Source organism: Aythya ferina (assembly GCF_964211825.1).
Source record: "Aythya ferina genome assembly, chromosome: 4".
Classification (NCBI taxonomy): Eukaryota; Metazoa; Chordata; class Aves; order Anseriformes; family Anatidae; genus Aythya; species Aythya ferina.
This window is the reverse complement of record NC_140300.1, coordinates 524645-550287: the sequence shown is the minus strand read 5'-3', so window position 1 is coordinate 550287 and position 25643 is coordinate 524645. Positions and strand designations below refer to the sequence as shown.

Here is a 25643-nt window from a genome sequence, read left to right as displayed (position 1 = left end):
GGCATCGGTGGCTGCTGCGGCCGGGGCCCCTTGTTTTGGGGGCGTGGGGGCTGTGGTGTCTGGGTCCCCGTGCCCGTATGGGCTGCAGCTCGGCCCCCCCCGCAGGGGTCCCCAGCGGTGCCCCCGTTGCTCGCATCAGAGAAGGGACCAGGACGGGCCCGGCGGACGGGGACTGCGGGACCAGGCCCCCGCCCCAAGCCGCCAGGAGCGACAGCCGAGCTGGGGAGAGCTGGGGGGGGGACAGCAGCGATGGGCACCCCCGTGTGCGGGGCTGGGGGCGGCTCGGGGCGCTGCGGGACACGGGACGGTGCAGGGACACAGGGCGGCGCAGCGACACGGCGCGGGGGGGGGCTCATCCCCGCCCCCCGGGGGGCGCCCCCCCCGCCCGGCCGCAGCTGCCGCTGCCGAATTTTTTCCCTCTCTGGGGCTTTGGGGCTCGGAGGCCGCGGTGACCAAATAAGGGCAGCGGCGCCGGGCGGCCCCGCGCGTGGGGAGGCCGCTCCCGGGGGGCCGGGCCCCGGGGGGGCTCCGCGTCACGCGCCGCGTCCGCCCGCACGGGCCCCGCCGCGCCCGCACCCACGTCCCGGCGTGGGACCCCGCGCTGCACCCACGTCCCGGCCCCCCCGGGGCGCTCTGCCCTGCACCCGTGTTACGCGTGGGGCCCCGCCGTGAGCCCCTGTCACCGCGTGGGACCCTGCCCTGTGCCCACGTCACGCAGCGGGACCCCGCATCGCCCCCACGCCGCGGTGTGGGCCCGCGCTCTGCCCACGGTACCGCGTGGCACCCCCGAGCCCACGGCCAGCCCACGGACCCACGCCCCGCACCCACGCCCTCGGGCTCCCGAACCGGCGGGGGGTCCCGGCATCGCCGCGCCCCCGCGCTCTGCCCCGGGCCGGGCCCCCCCCGGCAGTAGCGACCCCGTCCCGGGCGGCCACCGGGCGGCCCCCGTGCACCGGTAACGGCCCCGCCGCCGGTAGCGGCCCCGCGCCCCCTCCGCCGCCCCCTCCGGGCCGGGCACAGGGCGCGGGGCTGGCGCGGCGCCCGGTCCCGCCCGGTCCCGCCCGGTCCCTCCCCGCCCTCCCGGCGGCGGCGGAGGCGGGGCCGGGCCGGGCGCAGGATCTGTCCGGGCGGCGCGGGGCCGGGCAGGGCGCAGCATGGGGGCCCCGGGGCTGGACCGGCACCGGCTGGCGCTGCTGGCGGCCAAGGAGGACGTGGGCAACCCGCGGGCGGCCACCAACTGGTGAGGGCACCGGGCACCGGGCTACGGACGGGCTCCGGCACCGGGCACGGGCGGGGACCGCGACGTGCGGGGCAGCGGGCGGGGGGGACCCCCGCGGGGCCGGGGAATCCGGGCACCGGAGCCGGGACAGGGGGTCCTGGGCCGCACGTGGACCCGCGCACCGGGACCGAACGAGCGTGGCCCCGGGGAACGGGGACGGCGGGACGGTGCCGAGACGGTGCCGCGGCCCCGGGGCTGGGCCCCGCCCGGCGCTGAGCCCGCGGACCCGGGCAGGGAACCGGGCGGCCCGGCCCGGCCCGTCGGGCTGGGAGCGGCTCCGGGGTGCGGGGCCCGCCGGGGCTGAACGGCTCCGGGACGCGCCAGGGCCGGGGGGAGCGGCCGCGCCCCCGCACCGGTGCCAGCCCGGGGGTGCCCGCAGCGCCCCGCCCGGCTCTGCCATCCCCCCCCCGGCCCCACCGCGTGGGGACCGCGGCTCCTGCCCGGCCCCGCCCGGGCGTGGGAGCCCCGCGCCCCTCCCGATGCCGGCGGGGCGGCGGCGGAGCCTGTCCCGGGACCGGTGCCGCTCCTCCCGCGGGAGCCGGGCCGGGAGCCGGCGCCCTCCCGACACCGGGCGGCCGCGGTCGGGGCCGGCTGTCGCCGGGGCCGGGTCCCCCGGGCTGGCGGCGGTGGGGCTGGGGGGGGCCGGAGGCGGGGCCGCCCCTTTCCCCGCCGCTTCCCGGTGCCGCGCGGCCCCGCGGCCGCTGCCCTCTGCCCCGTGGCCCCGAGCCGCGCCGTGCTCCAGCGCGCCGCTGCCGAGCCGTGCCGGAGCCGAGCCGAGCCGTGCCGGGCCGTGCCGCTCCGCACGCGTGCTGCTGGAGCCGGGCCGCGCCGTGTCCCCGGCGCGCAGCGTGCCGCCACATGCGGCTGTAATCGGAGCCGTGCCGAGACAAAGGCGGCGGCGGCTGGCGGGGAATGCCGCCCCGGCGGGGGGCTCCCCGGCCCCCCCGGCCCCAGCCCCGGGCGCACGAGGCCCGGGGGCGCCGGCGGGTCGGGGCTGCCCGGCCGCTGGGGGGGCTCTCGGGCAGCGGGGAGAGGCCGGCTCGGGGCCGGTATCACCGGGGGAGAGGGGGGGCGGGCACGGGCCGGGGGGGGTCCGGGCGCTGCGGCGCTTCCCGCGGCCCCATTGTCCCCTGGGCGGATGCTGCCGGCGGCACTTCCACGAATTCAGCCCGGCGGGCAGCGGGGGGGGGGCACGGCGGGGGGGTGGGATAGGGTGGGCACGGCGCGGGGGCCGGGCACTGGTGAGCGGGGGCCGGCGGAGCCCCGCGGTCCCGGTGCGGCGGGGACCCGGTGCTGGATACCCGCGCCCCCCCCCGCGGCCCTGCCCCGGCTCCTCCCGGCGCTGCCCCGGGAGGTGCCGCTCCCCCCCCCGGGCTGCTGATCCCTCTGCCCCCCCAGGGCCGTCTTCGCCTACGAGAAGCACCATGACCTCAAGCTGCTGGACTCCGGAGGTACGGAGTGGGGGGGACCGGCCGCTGCCTGCCCCCGCAGAGTGCGCGGGGGTCCCGCAGCGCCCGGCCCCCCCTGACCGCCCCCTCCTTGCAGCCGGGGGCGCGGACGAGCTGGCCGGCAAGTTCTGCGCCAGCAGCGTCATGTACGGGCTGTGCCGCCTCCGGGACCCCGCCACCGGAGCCCCCCGCATCGTCCTCATCAGCTGGGTGAGTGCGGGCCGGGGGCTCCTGCGGGGGGGCGCTGGGGCTGACCCCGCCGCCTCGCACCTTGCCCCGGGCACGGCCGAGGCCCCTCCCGGCCCCCAGCCCCACGGCCGCGGCGGGGGCTCCGGCCGGCGGCGGGCGCGGGGCGGGGGGGGGCGCGGCGGGGCCCCAGCCCTGAGCCGCCTGTGCCCGTGCCAGGTCGGGGAGAAGACGCCCGAGTCCCAGCGGCAGGCGTGCGCCGGGCACCTGCCGGCCATCAGAGCCTTCTTCAGGGTGAGTCGGGGCCGGCGGGGGGCCGGGGGTGGCCCCGACCTGGGGGGGGCTCCCCCCGCCCTTCCTCCCGCCCCCCAGCCCGGGGCAGCCCCGACCTTTGCTTGCTGTGCTCAGTGCATTCCTGGCGCTGCTGACTCAGGCGCCGCCGTTCCCAGTTCCCAGCCTTGGCCGCCGACCCGGGGCTGTGGCTGGGCTCCCTGCCCCGGCCGGATCCTGCCCGGCCCCGCAGCAGCGGGGAGGCTGCCCCGGCCCGCCCGGCGGGACGTCCCCGCGCCCCGATCCGTCGGGGAATGGCGCCGGGATCCCCCGGGGAGCGCTCGGGGCGGCCGCGGGCCCGTCCCGGGGGGAGCGCGGGGGGTTGGGGGCTGCGGCGGCCGGCTCCTCGGCACCCCCGCGGGGGCTCGGGGCTGACCCCGTCCCCGTCTGGCGGCAGGAGGCCAGCGTGGTGCTGAGCGCCCGGCGCACCGAGGAGGTGACCCAGGAGGGGCTGAGCCGCGCTCTGGCCCAGCTGGCCCCCGCCGCGGCCCCCCCGGCCAGGAGGGCCCCCCCGGCAGACACCGAGGAGCTGGTGGTGAGCGGGGCCGCCGGGGACGGGGACGGGGAGCGGGACCGGGACCGGGACCGGGGCCGGCGGGGCGAGGGCGAGGGCGCCCCTCTGAGTGCTCGCCGCCGCCGCGGGGCCGCCCTGAGTCCCGGCCGGTCCCGCAGGGCACCAACTACCGCAAGACGAACCCGGCGCTGGAGATCCGCCGGACCCAGCGGGACTCCTTCTGGGCGCAGGCCGAGGTGAGGGCCGGGGCACCCCGCGCGGCCGCCGCTCCCGGGGGGCCCGGGCTCGGCCCCGGTGCCCATCCCCGGGGGTCCCGGCCCCGCTGAGCCCGGTGCCGCCCGGCGCAGCGCGAAGAGGAGCAGCGCAAGGAGGAGGAGCGGCGGCGGCTGCTGGAGGAGCGGCGGCGCTGGGAGCGGGAGCGGATGGAGGAGGAGAGGCGCGAGGCGGCCGAGCGCGAGCAGCGCTTCAGGGAGAAGGAGCGGCTGATCGAGGAGCACCGGTGAGCGCCGCACCCCCGGGGGCACGCAGCCCCCCCCGCGCCCCCGCAGCGGGACCCGAGCCCCGGCGGCCGCCCCGGTGCCGGCTCTGAGGGTCCCCGTCCCGGCAGGAAGGAGCAGGCGCGGCTGGAGGCGGAGGAGCGGAGGAAGGAGAAAGCCCGCTGGGTGAGCGGGGACGGGCACGGGGGGACGGGGGGACGGGGCACGGGGTTGCCCCGCCCCAGCCGGCTCACCGCGGCCCCATCCCGTTCCCGGTCCCGGTCCTGTTCCCTGTCCCTGTCCCGGTCCCGGTCCCGGTCCCGCAGGAGCAGCAGCAGCGGGAGCACGAGGAGGCCATGCGGGAGCGCTCCCGGCGCTCCGAGTCCATCGAGAAGGCGGCCGTGAGTGCGGGGGGGCCGGGGGAAACGGGACCACCGGGGGCGTGGGGGCGGGGGCCGGGGGCCGCCGCTGACGGCTGTCCCGTCCCGGTGCTGCAGGAGGCGGCCGTGCTGGTGTCCCAGCGCCCGCAGAACCCCCGGGATTTCTTCCGGCAGCGGGAGCGCGCGGGGTCCACCTCCGGGGCTCCGCTGCCCGCCGGCCCCGTGGGCGCCCGGCCCGGTAGGTGCAGGGGGGGGGTGGGAGGGGGGGGGCCGTGCCGGGGGCCGGCTGCTGACCTGCGCTCCCCCAGGAGCCCGGCGGCCGTTCCTGCGGTACCAGCGCAGCCTGACCGAGTCAGCCTTCATCTTCCGCCGGCCGGAGCCCCCGCCCTCGCCCTCGCCCCTCGACCCCGGGGCTTTCAGGGCGGCGGCGCCCCCCACCAGCCCCCGCCGCCCCCCGCCGCCGCTGCCCGCCAGCCCCGCGGGGACGGGGCCCCCCCCTCGCTGTGTCGCCGCGGGGGCTCCCAGCCCAGCCGGGGCAGGGCCCCCCCCGACCCTGCCGGGGTCCCCGCCCCCCGCCAGCCCCCCCGGGTCGGGGCCCCCCGACGGCACCCGTGGGGCAGAGCCCGAGCTCCCCCGCGGCACTCCCGGGCTGGGCTCCCCGAGCAGCCCCGGCGGGGGGCTGCCGCTCCCGAGCCCTCCCTGGCAGCCCCCCCCGGGGCCGGCCGTGCCGTCCCCCACCGGCAGCGCGGGGGCTGAGGCTCTGCCTCTGCCCAGCCCCCCCAGCACCCCCTTGGATGAGGAGGGTCCCCCCCCGGGCACCCCTCCCCTCCCCAGCCCCCCGGCTTGGGGGTCTCCGGAGCTGCCGGTGGGGCCGGGCGAGGGGGCCCCGAGCCCCCGGGGGGGGTCCCCTCCCCCTGGGCTGGTGCCTGCCCCGGTGCCCCCGTGCGGCCCCAGCCCCCCCAGCCCACTGCAGGATCCGGCCCTCCCCACCCTGGCAGCCCAGGAGCCGCAGCAAGGTGGGTGCCTGCAGCCCCCTGCCCGCTGCGTGGGGCTGGGGTGGGGGTCCTGCATGCTGCGCCCCCCAGCCCCAGCACCTGGGCTGGTGGGGGGGGCTCAGCCGTGCCCACATCCCCCCAGGGACCATCAGGGAACCCGAGCAGGAGCCAGCCCAGAGCGACTCGGGGCATAACGGCATCGGGGACCTTGGGCACGGGGGGTGGCCAGCCCCCTGGGAGCAGGACCCCCCGGGGCAGGTAGGGCTGGGGGGGCTGGGGGCAGGTGGTGGTGGCATGGGTGGGAAGGGCGGCACCTGCGGCAGGTGGGGGGCAGCGGGGGGCTGGGGGTGGATATTTGGGGGCTGGGAGGGGACAGCAGGGGGAGCAGGAATGGGACAGGGGAGGGACATGGCAGGGGCTGGGTTGGGGGGCACGACGGGGCTGGGGGCAAGGGGCAGGACCGGGCATGGGGACCCTGAGAGCAGGGGACCCCCGGGGCCCTTTCCTGCAGGGGGATGAGCCCAGCGACACCATCCTGCCGGAGCCGCTGCACAAAGCCAAGCCAGGTACCGCTGCGCCCCCCCCGGCCCCCCCATGTGTCCCGAGCCCCCCGGCCGGGCTCAGCCCTCACCCCCTCTCCCCCCCCAGGCTTCGCCCTGCTGCTGGCCCGCGATGCCCCCCACCAGCAGCTGCCCACCGGCAGCAGCCCCCCAGCCGAGGACGAGGACCTCTCCCCCCATGCTGTGTAGTGGGGGGACAGCAGCACGCCGCCCCCCCCCCAGCACCACCTACTGTGCCCCCCCAGCACCCCCCCAGCCGGGGCTGCCCCCAGCCCCCCATGCATTGGCTGCCCCCCACTGCCCCACGCTCGGTGTGGTGCCTGCAGCCCCCCAGCCCCCCCCCAGCACCACCTCTTGCACTGGGGCCGCTGGCCCCCTACCTCCCCCCCCCCCCATACAGCAGCTTTGGGAAGCAGCCACGCACCCACAGCCCCGACCTACCTGTGCAGCACAGGGCTGGGGGGGGACAGGGGTCCCCAGATCGGGGGGCACAGGGCAGGCAGCAGGACCCTGCCCCCCCCGCGACCCCCAGCCCCCCCAGTGAGACGCAGTGGCTGTTAAATAAATTTTAATGCACATGAATGAGGTGGTGGTGTCAGCTGGTCCCCACGGGGTGCAGCGGGGCCAGGGTTAGGAACGGTGAGGAAAGCAGAGTGGGGGGGCTCTGGCCCCCTGGGCTGGGCCCACAGCTGCTCATGGTGGGGTGAGCCCCGAGCACCCCTCGGAGGGGGTCAGCCCCCAATGCCCCCTGCAGTGGTGGCATTGGCCCCAAGTGCCCCCCCCCCCCCCCAGCACAGGGGCACCGTAAATTCCAGTTTCTCCCCAGGGAAAGAAGCTCTGAGCCCCCCGCAGGGCCTGGGACCCCTGGGACCCCCCCACTGCCTCCCAGGACAGGTCCCCTGTGGTGTCAGCCCCCCCCGGGGGGGGGACAGGGCCCCCTGCCCCTGAGCCTCCCGTAAGTCCCGGGCTCAGACCTGGGACTGGAGGTACCCGGGGGGGGCCGGCAGGCTGGGGGGGGGAGGCGCGCGCTCCGTGTCCGGGCTGCTGCTGCCGGGGCTGGAGGAGCTGGAGCCGGGCGAGGGGCGAGGGGAGGGGGCGCGCCGGGCCCCCCGCCCCTTCAGGGTGCTGAGCTTGGCGTCGAGCGAGAGCGTGCGGGGGCGGGCCCGGGGGCCGGGGCTGACCCCGCTGGGGGTGGTGGCGCACAGGGGGGGCCCCTCGAAGAGGGAGAGCCAGGGGGGGCAGCCCAGCCCCGGCCCCCCCTCCAGCCCCGCCGCCCGCCGTGTCAGGATGTCCGTCACTGCCTCGATGTCGTCGGCCGGCTCAATAGCTGCGGGGAAGAGCGGGGGTCAGCGGGGAGCCAGACACCTGCATCCCCCACCCCAGGGAGCGCCGGGACGTGCCCCACGGCCGCGATGTGCCCTATGGCTACAACGTGCCCCACGGCCGGGATGTGCCCCATGGCTGGGATGTTCCCCATGGCTAGGACGTGCCCCACGGCTGGGACCTGCACCAGGGCTGGGACATGCACCAGGGAGCCGGGACGTGCACCGGAACCAGGACATGCACCGGAGCTGCAATGTGCCCCAGAGCTGGGACAACTGGGATGTGCCCTGCAGCCTGGGTGGCCAGGACAGCCAGGATGCGCCCGGTGGCCAGGACAGCTGGGATTTGCCCTGCAGCCAGTGCTGCTGTGACACCTCCGGCAGGCAGAGGCAGCCGTGCCGTGCCCCGTGGCCAGGGTGGCCGTGCCGTGCCCCGGGGCTGTGCCGCGTGGAGCTGTGCCGCGCCGCGCAGCGGGTGCCGCTGGCCCAGCCTGCCGGCCCCGTACGTCACCTGTCGCTGTAATAGGAGGAGAGCAGGGCGCGGATCTCCGCCGAGACGGCGTTATCCTGCAGCAGGAGCCCTTCGCAGGCCGAGGGCGGCACGGCAGGGCCGGGCAGGGCTGCACCGTGGGAGGGCACGGCCAGGGGCAGAGAGAGGCAGAGGACAGCAGAGAGAAGGCAGGAGGTTAGGGAGGCGCAGGTGGCAGGAGAGGCTGGTTAGCGGAGAAGAGGAAGGTGAGGAGGAAGATGAGGAAGATGAAGAGGAAGGCGAGGAGGACGATGAAGAGGAAGATGAAGAGGAAGGTGAGGAGGACGATGAGGAGGAAGGTGAGGAGGCCACGCGCCGGCCGTGCTCACCCATCTCGTGGTACAGCGAGCCCTGCCGGGGCAGGGGGGCAGGCGGCCGGCGCGGCGGCGGCACCTCGATGCGCATCAGCTCGTCGCAGCACTGCTTCCACTGGCCTGCGGGGAGCAGAGGGGCCGGACTCAGTGCGCCACAGGGCGGGGGTCCTGGTCCTCGTCCCCGTCCCCACACGCACTCATGTCGTAGAAGTGCTGCCAGAAGGCCTCCATCCAGCGCTGCGTCTCAGCGCGGCTCTCGGCCAGCAGCGTGTGGGTCACCTCCTCGGCCCCGTAGCGGTTGGTGACGGACATGCTGTGCAGCTTCCCGCGCGCCTCCTGCTCCGTGGCACGGATCCGGGTCTCCTGCGGGGCACACCGCGGTCAGCCCACGCCCCCGCGCACCCCAACCCCCCGGCCCGGCCCCTACCTTGTTGATGGCGATGGTGAGCGCCGGCTCCACACCGGCCTCAGCCTCCTGCGGGCGCCGGTAGCAGAGGAGGTTGGTGCCACGCAGGACGCAGAACAGCCGAGCCCAGCCCTGCGGCTCCCCCGATGCCTGCTGCCGTGGGACAGGGCTGCTCAGTGCACACAGCCCGGCCCCGGGGGTGGGAGCAGCCCCCTCCCCAGCGCAGGGATCCCCGCTCCCCGTCCCCACCACGGTCCATAGCCTAACGGCAGGGATGGCTGGCACCAGGCTGGTGCTGCCTGTCCCTTACCCACCCTGCCCCAACACAGCCTGTCCCTGCTCCACCCCATCCCATCCCCGTCCCCGTCCCCATCCCATCCCTGTCCCCATCCCCGTCCCCATCCCATCCCCGTCCCCGTCCCCATCCCGTGCTCACCTGCACCTTGAGGAAGCCGCACATCATCTGGGCGGCCATGCAGCGGGGCTGGGCAGCCAGGCGGCAGCACATGCTGCCATACAGCGGCAGCCAGAAGGAGCTCTCCTCTGGGGGGGGGCACAGCACTCACAGGGGGGCCCTAGGGCAGGGCCCCCCTGGTCCCCCCCGCCTGGCCCCAGCTCTCCCCAGAGCTACCCACGTCTCAGTGCTGCCCCCCCCACCTTGCCAGGCCCCTCTCCCCTCCCGTCCAGCCGGGACCCCGCAGTTTCTTCTCCCCCACCCCATCACAGCCCAGCCCCCCCTGCCCACCCCCAGGCCCCCAGCCCCAGCCCTGCCCGGGGAGCCCTCACGGCGCTGCGCTCACCATTGCAGGTGATGGCGAGGTCGTGGGTGCGGAAACCGTCCTGCACCTCGGCCAGGGACAGCACCGCGTGCGCCAGCAGGTGATACTTGGGGCCCCTGGGGGAGCCGAGAGTGAGGGGCAAGCAGGTGGGGAGGGGGGATCACAGGGGGGACAAGGTACTCACGGCACGCTGGGGGCCGGCAGCAGCAGGGGGCCGCTGCCACCGTTAGCACCGGGGCTGCCGGGACCCCCGTCCATGGCGCTGCGCAGCCGGCGCCCCGAGGAGCGGCCCAGGGAGCTGCTGAGTTTGCTGGCCAGCTTCTTGGGCGCGCTGCCCGGCGCCTCCTCCTCCAGCCCCGCGCTGTACAGCTCCACCTTCAGCTCGAAGTCCGGCCCGGCCTCCGTGCTGGGGGCACGGCTCAGCGGGCGCACGCAGCCCCCGGCCCCCGGCCCACCCCGCTGCCGGGGGAGGGGGGCACTGCCGGGGAGCCCCCGGGGACGTGGGGATGCGGGGACGCGAGGGCACGGAGGTGCGGGGAAGCGGGGACGCGGGGACAGGCGGGGATTTGCGGGTTGCGGGGACGCGGGGGGATGCGGGGACATGCGGGGACGCGGGGACCTGCCCAGCGCGGCGCGCACAAGAGGACGGCGTTCTCAAAGCAGATGTCGGTGAGGGTCCGGTCCACCAGCACCATCTCGGTGTCGTAGATCTCCACCCCGATCTGGAGGAGGCAGAAGACGGCGCAGCGGTGCAGCTCTGCGCCGGGGGCGGGGGTCAGGCCAGCGTGGGGCTGGGGGCCGCGCTGCCACCCCCCCCACTCACCTCCCTTGTTCCTGAAGTACTCCGTGTCCTTCCACATCAGCGGGATGCGCAGGTCTGGGGGAGTGGGAGGGGTGGCGGTGAGACCCCCGGGGCCCTGTCCTCACCCCAGGGGCCGGTGCAGGACCCCCAGCAGCCCCCTCTGGCCCCGCAGGGCTTTTGGGGACCCCTTACCTGAGATGCAGACCCTGCCCCGGCAGGGCAGGCGGTCGTCCGTGGGGCCAGCGTCCGAGGGGCTGCGGGAGGAAGCGCAGAGCCGTGACCGCTGCCCGGGGGCCCCCACCTCCCACCCACCCCCCGCCGCGGGGTCCTCACCGCCTGGCCACGCGCTGCATCACCTGCACCTCCTTCATGCGCTGCAGCTCCGACATGTAGGCCAGGATGCGGCTGTTGCACACCAGGAGGCTCTTGGTGGCCTCCAGCGCCTGCTCCCGCTGCGTGCAGGCGGCCAGCAGCTTGCAGGCCCCCTCCCGCATCCGGATCTCATGGTCAATCTTCTTCTGGATGTCCGTGTCCTGTGGGATGGGCAGCGTGAGAGCGCAGGACCCGGTGGGGGGGGTCCTGGGTTCCGCCCTCCCCCACCGCTGCAGACCCCCGCAGGTTCCCGGGAAGGGGCAGCCACATTCATAGGGAGGGGACGGTGGCCCCCACGCGGCCCCACTCCCCCCCAGCATGGCCAGTGCCCGGGGCTGACCCTCCCGCCCCGAGCTGTGCTCTGCTGCACCAGCACACACGTCCCTTGACCCCCCGGGCATGGAGCCACCATCCTGGCCAGGCCCCTGGGGAGCCACGTGCCCCACGGACACGTCGCGTGCCCCACAGAGTGCTGTGCGCCCTGCGGACACATCATGAACCCCGCGGCAGAGCCAAAAACCCCACAAGCACTTCACGAACCCCACGGGTATGCCACATGCCCCACGGATATGTCATCTGCCCCACGGCTGTTTCACACCCCACGGACAGGTCGCAGAGTGCACAGTTGCATCTCGTGCCCCACAGCAGTGCCACACACCCCACGGGTCCATCATGCGTCCCACAGACGAGCCACATGCCCCACAGACACCCCACAGGGCAGACGGATACCCACAGCCCCACCATGCACCCTACAGAGGTGCCACGTGCCCCACAGCTCCATCATGCACCCCACAGACGTGGCATGCACCCCACAGCTTCACCGTGCCTCCCAGGGGAGCTCCGTGCCCCACAGGCACATCACACGCTGCCCCGCACCCCACGGAGGGGTGACGCATCCCGCAGCTGCCTGATGTGCTGCACGGAGGGGCCGCGCACCCCACGGACACCCCAGGCCCCCAACACTGCCCCCCAGACCCTCCCCCTGAGACCAGAGCTGCACAGGAGCCACATCGGAAGGTGGCAAAGCCCCCCCAGCCCCAGCCCCAGCCCCCCGCCCCGGGGCCCGCAGCCGCAGGGGGAGGGGGGCACCCCCCAGCCGCACGGGCGGAGGATGCCAGACCCCGGCGTGGGGCTGCCCCCTCCCGCAGGACCCCCCCGGAGCCCCCCTGCCGCAATCCGCAGCCTCGGCGCCGCGCATCCCCCCCGCCCCCCTCGCCGGCTCGGCCCCCGCCTCACGTTGCCGGTGCCGCGGCGATCCATGGCGGCCCAGGGCATCCCCCTGCCGCCCCCCGTGCCCCAGCCCCCTGCCCCCGGCCCCCGGCAGCGGGGCCCGGCGGAGCTGCGGGCGGGCGCGGGGCCGGGGCTGGCGGAGCCGCAGCGCCGGAGCGGTGACATCACCGGCAGCTATAAATAGCCACCGGAGCCGCGGCGGGGGGCGCGGGCGGCTGCAGCCCCCCCCGGGACCCCCCCCCCTTAAGCCCCACGCTCCCCCCGCAGCGCTCACCCTCCCCGCGCCCGGCGGCCCCACTCGCCATAGGGCGCCCGCCCCACGGCGGGGAGATTTTGGGGGCGCTGCAGGGCGAGGGGGGGGGGCGACCGACGTGGGACCCCCCCCTCATACACCGAGCGCTGCAGCGCGCCCGGCCCGGGGGGGGCGGAGGGGGCTGCGGGGGGATTCGCTCCGGGCACCGCGGGCTCCGTGCGCCCCACCGGGGGGCCCCCGCGCGGCAGGGCAGGGCCCCGGGCTGCGGGACCGGCCCGTTACCGGGGCCCCCCCCCCGGGCCCCCGCACCTCGTCCCGGCCCCGCCGCGTGGCATCGCCCCGGGGGAGCCGCCGCGGGGCTGGGCGGCCGCGAGCCTCGGCCCCGGCGCCGCGGGGCGGCCGGTACCGGGGGGCCGCTACCGAGGGGGCGGGGGGCGCGCCCCCCCCGCCCCCCGTACCTCGAGGCTGAGGGCGATCTGGCGGATGTAGAGCATGTTGAGGTCCTCCAGGATCCGCAGCTTGTCCTGCAGCGGGGCGCAGCCGTCCCGCCCGGCCACCTCCATCGGCCCCGCCGCGGCCCCTCGGGGAGCCGCCGACACCGGGCGCGGGGATCCCGCATCCGCCCCGGCCCCCGGCCCGCGGCCCCCTCCGCGTCCAGCGCCGTGCGCGGCCTCCCCCGCCCGGCCCGGCCCGGCCCGGCTGCGGAGAGAAAGGGCCTTTCATCGCCCGGCGAACAAGCGGCCTCTGTGCCGGGAAAGGGCAGCGCGGGCGGCGGGGGGCACCGGGGGGGACGGGACCGGGAGGGGCGAGGGGAGGGCGGGGGGGCAGCGGCCCCGAAACCCGCACGCGGGGACTGAGGGGGCGCGGGGGGAGCGGGGTCGGGCACCGGGGGGGGGGGGGTCAAGGGACGGGGGTGAACGGGGTGCGGGGGGCGCCGGGACGCGGCGGGAGTTGCGGGGCCGGGGTCCTGGGTGCGTGTTGGGGACGTGGCCCCGGTGCGCCCCGCGCCGCCCCCCCGCCGCCCCCTGCCGGCCCCGGTGTGCGCTGCAGCGGGGCCGCCCCGCCGGTACCTGCCGCCGATCCCGGACCGCTGCTCCGGCGCGGCGCGGCGCTCACAGGAAGGCGGCGGCCGCCCGCCCCCGGCCCGCCCTCCCCCGGCATTCCTCCGGCGGCTCCGGTTACAGGGGCCGCCCCCGGCCCGGCCCCCCGCCCGCGGCACCGGCGGCACCGGCACCCCGGGGCCCGGGGGCGCCCCCTGGCGGCGGGTCCTTCCGTCCCCCCCCCTCCCCGGTGTACCGGGACCCCGCCACCGCGCGTGCAGCCGGTACGGGGCTACCAGGACCCCCTCCCCGTAAAACGCCCCGGGGCTCAGGGGGCTCGGGAGAGCCGGGACCCCCCCGTCTGTGCCCGGGGCGAGGAACCCCGGCGGCCGCAGCCCCCCCGCGGCACGCGGGCAGACACCGAGCCGCGGGGCTCGGCACGGCCCCGCCGCCGCCCCGGGCACGACGCGGCCCCGCAGCCGGCGGGGGGGGCGCGGGGCCGTGGGAGCCGCCGGGGGCGCCGGCCCCTCCCGTGCCGCGGGGCCGGTTCCCGCTCCGCCCGGCCGGGCTCGCTGGGCCGGCAGCGCCCGGTCCCACCGGCGGGACGGGACGGGACGGGACGGGACGGGAGCGGCCGCCGCCGCCTTCGCCCTTCCCAGGCGGCTGCGCGGGCCCGGCCCCGGCCGTTCCCACGGCCCCGGGAGCCTCGTGGGACCCCGCGGCACGGGAGGTCCCGGCGCGCCCACGCGGACACGTGGGGACACGCGCGGGGCTCCCGCCCGTCCCGCGGTGCACGGGGGCTGCGCGGGGGGCTCCGGGGGGCTCCGGGGGGCTCCGGGGCGGCCGCGCGGGTCCCGGCGGCGGGGCCGGGCCCTACCTGCGGGGCGGCGCCGAGCAGGCTGAGGCGGCAGCGGCCCCGTCGGATCTCCATCTCCAGCGCCGAGCCGCGGGCCACGGTCACCCGGCTGCGGTGGTTGCGGCAGAACATCGCGGCGGCGGGGCCGGGGCCGGGGCCGGGGCCGGTACCGGGGGCTGGGGCCGCTCCGGGACCCGCGGGAACTTCCCCGAGCTCCAAAGTCGCGCAAACCCCTCCCCGGGGCCGGCGGCACCTGGCGGCGGGGGCGGGCGGCGCCGCACCGGGGCTGCACCGACACGCACCGGGCTGCACCCACACGCACTGAGCTGCACCGGGCCCCCCCGGAGCGGGAGCGGGGCCGGGGCCGGGGCCGGTACCGGGCGTCCCCTGGCACGGGCGGGGCGGGCGCGGTGCCCCCAGCCGCGCGTGGCCCCGGGCGGACAAAGCCCGAGTCAGGGCGGGCAGCTGCGGCCGGGGGGGGCGGGGGGGCCGCGCGTGCCCGTGCCCGTGCCCGTGCCGGGGGGGCCGTGCAGGTGGCCTGGGCGCGTGCCCGTGCCCCGCGCGCACCCCGCGTGCCCGGGGCTGCGCACACACGCGTGGCCGCCGCCGTGCCCCACGCGTGGGGCTCCGCGGGACCCCCGGCCGGGGGCGCTGACCCGGGACGGCCGCGGCGCGCCCCGGTACCGGCGGTACCGGCCCCTCCCCCGCCCCCCCCGCCCCGCCCCCAGCCCCGGGCCCCCCCGCGCCGTGGCCGAGCCGAGGCGGGGCAGGAGCGGGCCCGGCCGCAGGGCGCGCGGCAGCGGTTCCCACCCGGGCAGCGGGGCCCGGCGGACTCTGCCCGCTTCCAAGATGGCGGCGGCGGCATCCCCCCGCCCTGCCGAGGCTGCGCGCGGTGCCCCGCGGCGGGCGGAAGCGGGTCCGGCCGGAATCGGTTCCCCCACGGCGCGGGTTTGGGCTTCGGTGCCAGCACCGCCACCGGGCGCGGGCGGCTCGGCCGGATGAGCAAGGCGTGGCGGCGGGGCAGGGCCGAGGGCGGCGAGCACGGTGAGACCCCGCGCGGCCGGGGCGGGCCGGGGCCGGGCGCTCCCCGGCGCTCCCCGCGGGCCGGGCCCGGTGCCCCCGGCTGGGCCGGCGGCCGGGCCCCATCCCCGGGAGCCCCGGTGGCGGCCCCGCCGGGCGGTCCCGTTCTCCCCTGGCGGGGTCCCGCGGCCGGGGCTCTGGGCGGGGCTGACGGCGGTGCCCTGCAGGCGAGGAGGACGATGGCGGCGGGCACGGCTCGCACAAGAAGAAGCACAAGAAGCACAAGAAAAAGCACAAGAAGAAACACCACCACGAGCCCGGGCCGCCCGCGCTGGAGCCCGCGGAGCCTGGAGCCGCCCTGCGGAAGCCGCAGCTCAAGCTCAAGATCAAGCTCGGGGGGCAGATCCTGGGCACCAAGAGGTGAGCGCCTGCGGCCGCTGTGCCCCGGACCCTGCCCCTGCCCCTGCCCGGCACAGGGGCCCGGCTGGCCCCAGCCCCCCCCCCGCGTCCCACTGCCCCAGTGCCCCCCCCCCGCAGCACCGGTGCCCACCCCCACCCCCCAGAGCCCTGTTCCGGCCTCAGGGGCTGCCGCGCTCTCTCTGCAGCGTGCCGACCTTCACGGTGGTCCCCGAGGCTCAGCGCTCCCCCTCCCCGCTGATGGTGGTGGATGAGGAGGACGAGCCCACGGAGGGGGTGCCCATCGAGCAGTACCGGGCCTGGCTGGGTGAGTGCTGGGGCTCGGCCAGCCCCAGGGCGCCGCCACCGCTGTGGGTGCAGCGCGGGGAAACATTGGGGCTGGAGGGTCTCTGAGGGAGTGTTGGGCTGTAGGGGTAGGTGGAGGGGCTGGAGCAAGAGGGGGGGCCCTGTGGGGGTGTTCTGGTTCCCTCCTCCAGGCTTTAAGCAGGCTGCGAGTGTCTCTAGTGCCTCACTGAGGGGGTCAGAGATGATTCCTGCATCATGGGGAGAGTGTGATGCAGTTTGGGCACGGCATCACCCCAGGATGGAGCAGACACGGCAGCTGTGTTCCCCAGTGACCGTTCTGTCCCTTGCTGCCCGGCCCAGATGAGGACAGCAACCTGGACCCGTCCCCCCTGCCGGACCTGGACTCAGAGAGTTGCTTCCCTGCTCGTGAGGAGGAGGAGGAGGAAGAAGAGCGCTGGCTCGATGCCCTGGAGAAGGGTGAGCTGGACGACAACGGGGAGCTCAAGAAGGAGGTGGATGAGTCCCTGCTGACAGCAAGACAGGTGAGGGTGGCAGGATGGAGCAATGGGGCTGCAATGGGGGGGGTGAGGACTGCCCTGGGGCCATCGTGTGGAGCCCCCAGCCAGGGGCATCCTGTCTGTTTTGGGTGCTGCCCCAGAGGCGGCTGGCTGTGGCAAGGCAGGGAGCGTGGGGACCCCAGAGCTGGCTGGGAATCAGGTCGGAGCCTCCGTGTCCTCAGAGGGATGGGGATGGGGGGCGCTGGTCGGGGTGCCCCCACCTGCCGGGGCCTCTCCTCCAGCCTGATGGCTCCCCCATGGCCCCCGCAGAAAGCCCTCCTGCACAAGCAGCAGAGCCAGCCACTGCTGGAGCTGCCCATGGGCTACAAGACGAAGGAGATGACGGAGGAGATGCTGGTGAAGCGGGAGGAGCGGGCCCGCAAGCGGCGCCTGCAGGCGGCCAAGAAGGCGGAGGAGAACAAGAACCAGACCATCGAGCGCCTCACCAAGACCAACAAGGCCAAGGTGAAGACGCTGCGCGAGCGCCGGGCCAAGCAGGCGCCCTGCCCCGTGGTGCACTACTGCAACGCCGCCGACCGCATCACCGTCTCCTTCCCGGCCGGGATGGCGCTGCCGCTGCTGCCCGCGCCCGCCCCCGCCGTGCCGCCGCCCGCGCTGTGCGGGGTCAGCGGCTGCTCCAACCACAAGCGCTACTCCTGCTCCCGCACCGGGCTGCCGCTCTGCAGCCTGGCCTGCTACAAGAAGAACCTGCGGCTGCAGGAGGCCGCGGCCTAGCGCCGGGACCACGGGACTGGGACTGGGACTGGGAAGGCGCCGGACGGGACTGGGGGCACGGGACGGGGCTGGCGGCACCGCCGGGGCCGGGGCTGGGACCGGGGGGGGTCCCGGGGGGTCTCTGGGGGGTCCCCGGTGGGCCCCGTGCCCGGGCGCTGGGGGAGGCCCTGCCTCGGGCCCAGCCCCGCCCCCCGGTCCTGGCTCCGCCCCCTGGGCACGCCCCGCACGGGGAAAGGGGGCGGGGCCGGAGGGTGGGGGGGCGGAGGGCAGGCACCTGCGGGCGGGCCCTATTGGCTGGGAGCGCTGTCTGGCAAAGAACAACGCCGCTGGTTGGTCGGCCTATCCGCCAATCTTTCGTCCGAGCAGTGGTTTCGCGTCTGTTTAGCTGCGGTCCGCTGAGGGTCCGCCTCTGGGGCGGGATCGAGCTCACCATTGGTGGGGGTGGCCGTCAATCATGCGCTGCTACGGAGGACGAGGCTCCCATTGGGCAGGAGCTACGTCCGTCGCGGCTGGGGAGGCGGTGTTCGGCCTCCGATTGGCTGCCTCCGCCGCCACTCCCCGCGGGGGCGGGGCTCGGTCCCTTTGTCTCTGTTGTTGGGCGTGAGGAGCGGGCAGACGGCACCCGATTGGCGGGGGCAGGGCGGCGGCGGCGGCGCCGATTGGCCGGCGGCGGCGAGGCGGCGCCCGATTGGCCGCGGCCGCCGCGGGGGGGGCGGGACCTCGGGCCCGGGAGCGATGGCGGCGGCGGCGGCTGCGGCCCGGGCGGCGGCGGCGGCCCCGGCGGCCGCCATGGGGGCGGCGGCGGCGGCGGGGGGGCAGCGGCTGCTGCTGCGGGCGGCGGGGGCCGGGGCGGCCGAGCGGGAGGAGCCGGCGCGGGGCCGCGGCGGGCTGTAGGCGGCGCCATGGAGCGGCCCGGGAGCGGCGGCGCCGAGGGGGCCTGGGCCGCGCTGCTGGGCCGGCAGCACCAGCAGGTACCGGGGGGGGGCGGGGCGGGGCGGGGCGGGGCGGCACCGGCCGGGCCCGTCCCGTTCAGTTCCGTCCCGTCCCGTTCCGACCGGTCCCGTCCTGGCCTGTCCGGTCCCGTCCTGCCCGGCCCCGTCCTTTCCCGTCCCGTCCCGTCCGGTTCCGTTCAGTTCCGTCCTGCACGGCCCCGTCCGGTCCCGTCCATTCCCGTCCCGTCCGGTCGCGTCCCGTCCCGTCTTCCCCGGTCCCGTCCTTTTCCATCCCGTCCCGTCCCGTCCTGTTCCGTCCCGCCCGGTCCCGTCCCGTCCCGTTCCATCCCAGCCCCCCCAGTCCAGTCCCGGTGCCCAGCAGCGCTGTCGGGGCCCGTCCCGGCTCCGTGCCCCTCCCGTGACGGTGCCGCTGCCCCCCGCAGGCCCGGGAGTACTGCCCGGGGGTGAACAACCAGCCCTACGTGTGCGAGACCGGGCACTGCTGCGGAGAGACCGGCTGCTGCACCTACTACTACGAGCTGTGGTGTGAGTGCGGCGGGGCCGCGGGGGGCCGGGCACGGGGCAGGCGAGGGCGGCGGCGCGGCGGGACGGTCACCCCGCTCTGCCTCCGCAGGGTTCTGGCTGCTCTGGACCATCCTCATCCTCTTCAGCTGCTGCTGTGCCTACCGGCACCGCCGGGCCAAGCTGCGCCTGCAGCAGCAGCAGCGGCAGCGGGAGATCAACCTCATCGCCTACCACGGTGCCTGCAACTACCCCACCTCCATGATGGATCTCAGTGAGTGCCACTGCCCCCGCGCGTCCCCGGGGCCCCGCGCTCGGTTCCGTGCTCGTCCCGGTCCTGAGGAACCCCCTGGGGGCAGACGGGGCCGCGGTGGTTTGGGGTGGCTGCGCCCTGCAGAGGGGGGGTGCCGTTGTTGGCTCTCGTTGCCGTGCTCACCCCGCGCCCCCCGCAGGGATGCTGGCTTCCTTCAAGCTGCCTGCCTACGAGGAGGTGGCCCACCGGCCCAGCACGCCGCCGCCGCCCTACAGCGCCATCCTGGCCCAGCTGAGCGGGCCACGCAGCCGCCTGGGCTCCAGCAGCCTCACGCTCTCGCCCAGCTCGGAGAACTACACCAGCTGCTCCTGCGAGTCGAGCTGCGTGACGTCCCCCAGCAGCACCTCGCTGTCGGTGCAGGTGACGGACGAGACGGAGCGCAGCCGGGCCAGCACGCCCAGCGAGGAGGGCGGCACCAGCAGCACCGGCACCGGCGCCAGCTGGGAGCTGCCCGAGGAGCTGCCCGCCCGCACGGCCCCGCACAAGCACGCCCTCTTCTCCTCCAACGTGGACTTCTTCGAGGCCGACTGCCACCGCTGCTCGGACATCGAGGAAGGCGAGGAGGAGGAGGGTGGCGCGGCCCCGCAGGAGGAGGGCGGCGAGCACTACCGGCACCGGCGCCTGACGGGCGACTCGGGCATCGAGGTGGGGCGCTGCCAGGAGGAGGAGGGCGGCGAGGAGAGCGAGGGCGAGGCCGTGCGCCTGCTGGGCAAGGCCGGCCCCGCGCCGCCCCCGGCCCGGCGCAGCGTCCCGGCCGAGGGGGGCGGCGGGGAGCCGGGCGCTCCCACCCTGCCCGTCTGAGGGGCCCGGCCCGGCCCTGCCGCCTCTCCCGCCGCGCCGCCGCCACCATCCCCCTGCCCGCGGGGCCGGCCCGGTGTCGCCCGCGCCTCTCCCCGCCGCCACGGCTCGCACCGCCGCTCCCCGCCTTGGAGCAGCCGGGCTGGGGGCACCACGGTGCCGAAACCGCCCCTGCTCAGAGGGCCCCGGGTGCGGCGGGGCCGCCTTCCCCCGCCTCCGCTCCCCGCTGCGGCCCCGCGGGCTCTGCCGCCATCCCCGGGCTGTGGACTCTCGCCGCGGAGCCCCCGGGATGGCCCCGCCACGGTGCCGCCGTGCCCCCCGCTGTCCCCTCTGAACTGCTTCCAGGGAGCCGGGCCCCGGTCGGGGGGGGTGGCTCTGTCCCGCCGCAGCCTGCAGGTCTGTGTGCGGGGCCCGAGTAGCGTCCCCTCATCATTAAAGAGATGTGGAATTATGGCCCTGCCGCCTTCCTCTGGGGGCCTGGGGGCGCGCAGGGTGCTGTGGAGCTGGGGCTGAGCTGTGACACCCCCCCCGTCCCCAAATCTTTCCCCATGGGCAGGGACACAGCAGCGAGGCGATGCTGCCCCCCTCCCCGCAGCAGGGGAGGACCAGGACAGCTTGAGGAGTCCAGGAGGTGCGGGGGCAGCAGCGCTGCTCACCTGGCCCCTCGCACCCATCCCTGACACAGGCACCGAGGCACGTCACGGCTGAGGTTTATTGTCGGTGGAGGACTCGAGCCCCAGATCCGGGGCGCCTCCACCTGCCCCTGAGAAAGCCGGGCCCCGCGTTGCGCCCTGCCCTAGTAGTCCTCGGCCATCACCAGCACCACCAGCGCCGACCAGCCGGTGAAGGGGTGGGAGCCCTGCCCCGCGCCGCTGCTGTCGCTGTAGTGCTCCCAGAGGTAGCCGCTCTCGGCGTACTGCCGGTACAGGTTGGCCACGAGGTTGTGCCGCAGCTCGCGGTACAGCTCCGCCGCCTGCTCCCGGTGCGGCCCCGGGAGGCTGCCGTAGGCGTGCAGCGCCCGCAGCGCCAGGAAGTTGATGTTGACCCAGACGGAGCCCCGCCAGTACGGGGGGTCGTGCTCCGTGTTGCGCTGCATGTACAGGGGGCTGTCGCGGGCGAGCGAGCGCAGGCCGAAGGGCGTCCAGAGCTGCTTCTCGCTGCGCATGGCGCCCAGCAGCGGGGCCAGGCGCGGCGAGTCGGGGGGCAGCAGCTGCAGCAGCAGCGGGAAGAGGCTGACGTAGCCCAGCGCCCCCACGAAGCGGGGCCGAGGCGCCTCGCGCACCACGCGCACCAGCCGGGGGGCCGGGGGAGGCCGCCCGGGGGCCGCCCGCCCCGCCTCGCGCCGCAGCCCCACCGCCCGGCTGTGGTTGCCGTAGTCGGCGAAGGCGCCCAGCTCCTCGGCCCAGTGCAGGCGCTCCAGCAGCTCGCTGTCGCTCAGCGCCCGCTGCATGTGCCGGTAGGGCTCCGCCAGCTCCCCCAGCCGCTCGGCCGCCTCGGCCAGCACCTGGGAGGCCAGCGCCATCCAGCAGCGCAGGTCGAGGTGCCGCTCGTCCGCCGAGGGGTGCGAGGCGCGGGGGTAATCGTCCAGCCCCGACGCCAGCGTCTTGGGGTTGAGGAAGCGCTCGGGGTCGGTGTCGCGGCCACGCCAGCGGAAGGTGTAGGGCAGGGGCCCGGCCTGGGTGCTGTTGTACCACTCGTACCAGGCGCGCAGGCGGGGGAAGAGGCGGCGCAGGTAGGGCAGCGGGGCCGTCCCCAGCAGCCGCTGCAGCGCCAGGAAGAGCGTGGGGGGGTTGGCGGTCTCGCTGTGCTGCACGACGAACTCGGGGGGCACCTTGGCCAGCGCCTCCTCGCCCAGGATCTGCTCCCGTGGGATCCAGCCCTCCGTGTTCATCAGGTCGAACCAGTGCGCGATCACCTCGCGGCTCAGCTCGGGGTCCCAGCGCGCCAGCAGCAGCTGGTGGAAGCCCTCGTCCCAGAGGAAGCCGCGGGGGAAGAAGGAGCGGGAGGGCACGGCGGTGAACAGGGAGGTCTCGGGGAACGGCACGGGGTGCTCGTGCAGCGGGGACTGCACCAGGGAGCGCCCGTGGAAGTAGCCCATCCCGCCCAGCATGTTGCTGAGGGCGGCCTGGGCGAAGCGGCGCTGGGCGGGCGGGAAGCCTTTGCGCTCCAGGCCGAAGGTCTCCTCGAAGCGCCGCTCGAAGGCGGCCTCGTGCCGCGCCAGCTCTGCCGTCAGCGCCGGCCCCGCCAGCGGCCCGCGCCGGTCCCGCACGCTGCCCGACTCGAAGGTCACCTCCACGCGGGCCGGCAGCCGCAGCGTCACCTGGTGCAGCAGCAGGTGGCTGCGCGGGGCCTCCGCCGCTCCCGGCAGCCCGCGGAAGGTGTCCACGGCCAGGAAGCGCTGCCGGGGCCCCCCCGGCGGGGAGAAGACGAAGCGGTCGCTCAGGCTGCTCCGCACCACGTCGGTGAGGCGGTGCAGCCCCGGGCTCCACGCGTCCAGGTAGTGGTAGCTGCAAGCACAGAGAAGTCAGCACCCGGCGGCACCCCGGGGACAGGGGGTGAACGGACGCTGCGAGGCACCTGCTGTAGGTGAAGCCCTCCCCGCTCTCCGAGGTGGGCCTGAGGAAGGTGATCTTGAAGTCGCCCAGCTCCTCGGACGTCCCGCTCACGGCGGCCAGCCGCGTCCTGTCCTCCACGTGCGGCTGCAGCGTCCCCTGCCCGTCCGTGGCCACGTAGAAGAAGAGGGAGACGAGGGAGGCCGGGCTGCCCGCGCCCTGCGGGAGGGGGGTCATGTGGAGGAATGGTTAAGTGAAATAGGACACGGGGATGTTGGGCAGTTAGGAGGCAATGGGCTAGTGAAGTACCGTACTCAACTCACATGAGTTTGGGCAGGTACGCAGCTGGCTGAGAGCCAATCAGGCCCAAGGACACGATGCCCTTGGGCGATTGGGAAGGCCCCTAAGGCGGGACGGTGGCTAAAAGAGGGAGGAACTACCTGAAAAGAGTGGGAAGTGCTAGCCAATGCTGAGCTTAGTTTTTGCAATATGTATGAGTTGATTATGTTCGAACTAGGTAAAAGGCGACTGAGCTCTCCATTAAAGTGGAAGTTCACTGTTCACTCATACTGAGCGTCTGTGTCTTCCTTCTGTCGACAACAAATTGGCGCCCGAACAGGGACCGATCTGAACGGATTTGGACACTGCTGGCGGTGATCCTGGGCCACGTGTTCGACGGAATAAGGGAGGATCCGTCCTGCAACGCAGCCCAGGAGGTGGAAGGGACAAGAATCCCTGCACCCGCGTTGGGAAGGTGAAAGGGACAGGAGTCCCCGCATCCGCAGCTCAGAAGGTGGAAGGGAGTCCCCGCACCCGGGATGAGCCTATAAAGGGTCCCGCCGGAAAAGCGCCACCGAGGTCTTTGCAAAGGCTGCAGCTGTATATATAAAGGTATGAAAGACAAGCGGCGTATAATTTGCTCAGATGCTTTTTAGAAAAGCGGAGTATTTTAGATATAGATTGTAGAAAAAGATTTGCCAGGGTTATTAGCATATGCAGTAGCGCAGGGTTGTTTTACAAATCCTGATCGTTTTTTGAACAAACAGAGTGGCGTAAATTTGGAGATAAATTGTTTGATGATGTTATTAATGATATTAAGTCTGCTAAAAAATTTCTTGAAGCCTTGGAGAACAGTCGCTAGCGCTTTAGCTACACATCAGGCTGAGCAGGGAGTCGCTGCTGCCGCTACAGAGCGACTGGGATTGCCGGGAAGTGCTGGAGCTGGGCATTGCCCACTGCCGCCTTCAGAGAGAATGATAACGCTGCCTCGGGGCTACGGGGCAGTGGGAGCCTCCCCCCCCTCAGTCACCGCCAGGAGCAGCGCTGCGCTTGGAGCTCACCGTGTGGCGAGTCGGCACAGAGCAGAGGGACGGACATCAGGACCCTGCAGCCTGTCTGACGGAACCATGGAAGCAGCGGCGGCTGTGCTGCTTCTCTCTGGCATGGTTTTGATCTGTGGAGACCGTGCATGGCAAGGAGTACCAGCCAATGCTTTTGGAGGACCGTGTTACCTAGGGCGACTCACACTTTTCGCTCCAGATTTACACTCGTGGCAGAACTCGACAAGGAGCAGAAGAATTAAACGAGAACTAAAAACTCTGGGTTCTGACTGTAATGATGATGTAGAATTGTGGGGTCCAGCAGGAAGATTCTTTGCTTCTTTGGTGCCTGGTGTGGGAACTGCACACGCTTTGACTAACATTAATAAGCTTGCTTGTTGGGCTGTTAAACAATCGAATGTAACAACACAAGTTCTTTCTGAAATGTCACAAGATATGGAGAGTCTAAGACATACTGTATTGCAAAATAGGGCCGCTATTGATTTCTTATTGCTGGCTCAGGGACATGGGTGTGAAGATGTAGAAGGAATGTGTTGCTTTTATCTTTCTGACCATGGTCAGTCAATTCACGACCAGTTGAAATGGTTAAGGGATCATACACAAAAAATTGTAGTACAAGATAGTTGGTTTGAAGGTCGGCTTAAATCTGTTTTTGGGAACATGGGTGGATGGGTTTTGTTAGTTAAAGAGGGACTTCGCTTTCTACTTATAATTATATTGATTATAGTTGCTGCACATATAATCTTTAGCTGCCTAACTAAGAAACTAGAGCAACTCACAGAGAAGGTATTTGTAGCGCAAAATAAAAACGGGGGAATTGTGGAGGAATGGTTAAGTGAAATAGGACACGAGGATGTTGGGCAGTTAAGAGGCAATGGGCTGGTGAAGTACCGTACTCAACTCACACGAGTCTGGCACGTACACAGCTGGCTGAGAGCCAATCAGGCCCAAGGACACGATGCCCTTGAGCCATGGGGAAAGTCCCTAAGGCGGGATGGTGGCTAAAAGAGGGAGGAACTACCTGAAAAGAGTGGGAAATGTTAGCCAATCCTGAGCTTAGTTTTTGCAATATGTATGAGTTGATTATGTTCGAACTAGGTAAAAGGCGACTGAGCTATCCATTAAAGTTGAAGTTCACTGTTCACTCATACTGAGCGTCTGTGTCTTCCTTCCGTCGACAACAGGGTCACGTCTGGATCAGGGGGTCCCAGAGCTGCCTGCGTTACCCTGCCGAGGACGCCGATGTCTGGGGGGGGGTCGCGGGCGGCAGCACCCACCTCAGGCCGGGCGGTGACGCGCCAGCTCCAGTCCCCGCCGTGCTCCCCGCCGTGGCGCTTGACGAACTCGGTGCGCAGCAGCAGCCCGCGGTCGCGCAGTTCCTGCACCCCGAAGTTGTCGCCGTCGTGCCGCAGCCAGCCGTAGCTCGCCAGCCCGTCACCCTGCTCGCACGTGTGCCGCAGGCCGCCCCCCGCCTCCCGCTGCTGCAGCCACATCAGCCCTGGGGGCGCGGGGCGGGGGGCGCTCAGCGGGCTGCCGGTCCCCAGCCCTCCGGTCCCGACCCCCGACCCCCTCCCCACTCCCCATTTTCCCCCGTCCCCGCCGCGTACCGGTGACGACGGCTCGGGGGCTGCGGGTCTTCATGCCGAAGTAGACGTGTGGCCGGTAGGAGCCCCAGAAGCGGCGGGGCGCGGCGCGGGGCCCGGCGGCGCCGGGGGGCAGCGCGGGGGGCGCGGGGTGCGGGCTGGCGGCGCGGGCGGCCGCTCGCCACCGGCCCCACTGCCCCAGCGCCGCCGCCGCCGCCGCCAGCCCCAGCCCCAGCGCCAGCGCCGCCGCCAGCCCCAGCGCCCCCCGCCCGCCCCGCGCCCCCCGCGCCGCGCCCCGATCCCGATCGCGCTCCCGATCCCGATCCCGGGGCCGCCCCCGCGCCTCCCGCGGCCCCTCCGCTCCCCGCCGCCGCCGCTCCGCCGCCATCGCCGCGCGTCACCGGCCGGGGAGGGGGCGGGCAGAGCCCCGGGGGGGGGGGCAGCGCCCTCTGGCGGCGCCTCCGGGAGCCGCTGCTCGGGGGGGGGGCGCGACCGCGGCGCCCCCGGTACCGGCGCCG

General features: G+C 74.5%; 5 protein-coding genes across 15 annotated transcripts; 3 read left to right on the top strand and 2 right to left on the bottom strand.

Moving 5' to 3' along the window:
• The first annotated feature begins 1089 nt into the window (after positions 1 to 1089).
• On the top strand, positions 1090 to 6750 carry LOC311435832 (uncharacterized protein). 2 transcript variants are annotated; one of them, XM_084517267.1, is made up of 14 exons: positions 1090 to 1240; positions 2678 to 2730; positions 2825 to 2937; positions 3133 to 3207; positions 3641 to 3778; positions 3916 to 3993; positions 4105 to 4256; positions 4365 to 4419; positions 4560 to 4634; positions 4731 to 4851; positions 4922 to 5629; positions 5751 to 5866; positions 6120 to 6174; positions 6257 to 6750. In XM_084517267.1, exons 1-14 carry the CDS (start codon positions 1155 to 1157, stop codon positions 6355 to 6357), a joined length of 1926 nt encoding a protein of 641 aa, XP_084373393.1. In that variant the 5' UTR covers positions 1090 to 1154; the 3' UTR covers positions 6358 to 6750. The 2 variants fall into 2 exon arrangements, with proteins under 2 accessions (XP_084373393.1, XP_084373392.1); XM_084517266.1 differs by lacking the exon at positions 1090 to 1240 and adding an exon at positions 1918 to 2328.
• Positions 6724 to 14738, bottom strand: RTKN (rhotekin; the record flags this gene model as incomplete). Of its 9 annotated transcripts, none has more annotated exons than XM_084517270.1 (13): positions 13246 to 13297; positions 12634 to 12874; positions 10654 to 10853; positions 10513 to 10574; positions 10342 to 10395; positions 10158 to 10275; positions 9703 to 9924; positions 9540 to 9634; positions 9176 to 9282; positions 8761 to 8892; positions 8531 to 8696; positions 8349 to 8453; positions 6724 to 7495 (listed from the first exon to the last, which is right to left on the bottom strand). In XM_084517270.1, the coding sequence occupies exons 2-13, from the start codon at positions 12736 to 12738 to the stop codon at positions 7137 to 7139; spliced, it is 1725 nt and encodes a 574-aa protein (XP_084373396.1). In that variant the 5' UTR covers positions 12739 to 12874; positions 13246 to 13297. The 9 variants fall into 9 exon arrangements, with proteins under 9 accessions (XP_084373396.1, XP_084373395.1, XP_084373394.1 ...); XM_084517272.1 differs by lacking the exons at positions 12634 to 12874; positions 13246 to 13297 and adding exons at positions 8002 to 8203; positions 14093 to 14737 and having other exon boundaries at positions 7357 to 7495; XM_084517275.1 differs by lacking the exons at positions 12634 to 12874; positions 13246 to 13297 and adding exons at positions 8002 to 8110; positions 14093 to 14735 and having other exon boundaries at positions 7357 to 7495.
• Positions 14739 to 14962: 224 nt separating this feature from the next.
• Positions 14963 to 17435, top strand: INO80B (INO80 complex subunit B). The gene is made up of 5 exons (XM_084516393.1): positions 14963 to 15115; positions 15319 to 15511; positions 15697 to 15815; positions 16154 to 16335; positions 16621 to 17435. Exons 1-5 carry the CDS (start codon positions 15070 to 15072, stop codon positions 17083 to 17085), a joined length of 1005 nt encoding a protein of 334 aa, XP_084372519.1. The 5' UTR covers positions 14963 to 15069; the 3' UTR covers positions 17086 to 17435.
• A 388-nt stretch (positions 17436 to 17823) lies between these two features.
• Positions 17824 to 20103, top strand: WBP1 (WW domain binding protein 1). Its single transcript, XM_084516387.1, has 4 exons — positions 17824 to 18056; positions 18461 to 18563; positions 18652 to 18813; positions 18992 to 20103. Exons 1-4 carry the CDS (start codon positions 17988 to 17990, stop codon positions 19651 to 19653), a joined length of 996 nt encoding a protein of 331 aa, XP_084372513.1. The 5' UTR covers positions 17824 to 17987; the 3' UTR covers positions 19654 to 20103.
• Positions 20104 to 20343: 240 nt separating this feature from the next.
• MOGS (mannosyl-oligosaccharide glucosidase) lies at positions 20344 to 25551 on the bottom strand. Of its 2 annotated transcripts, XM_084516358.1 has the most exons (4): positions 25150 to 25551; positions 24820 to 25040; positions 22228 to 22421; positions 20344 to 22157 (listed from the first exon to the last, which is right to left on the bottom strand). In XM_084516358.1, the coding sequence occupies exons 1-4, from the start codon at positions 25511 to 25513 to the stop codon at positions 20447 to 20449; spliced, it is 2490 nt and encodes an 829-aa protein (XP_084372484.1). In that variant the 5' UTR covers positions 25514 to 25551; the 3' UTR covers positions 20344 to 20446. The 2 variants fall into 2 exon arrangements, with proteins under 2 accessions (XP_084372484.1, XP_084372483.1); XM_084516357.1 differs by having other exon boundaries at positions 20344 to 22421.
• Between the last annotated feature and the right edge of the window lie 92 nt (positions 25552 to 25643).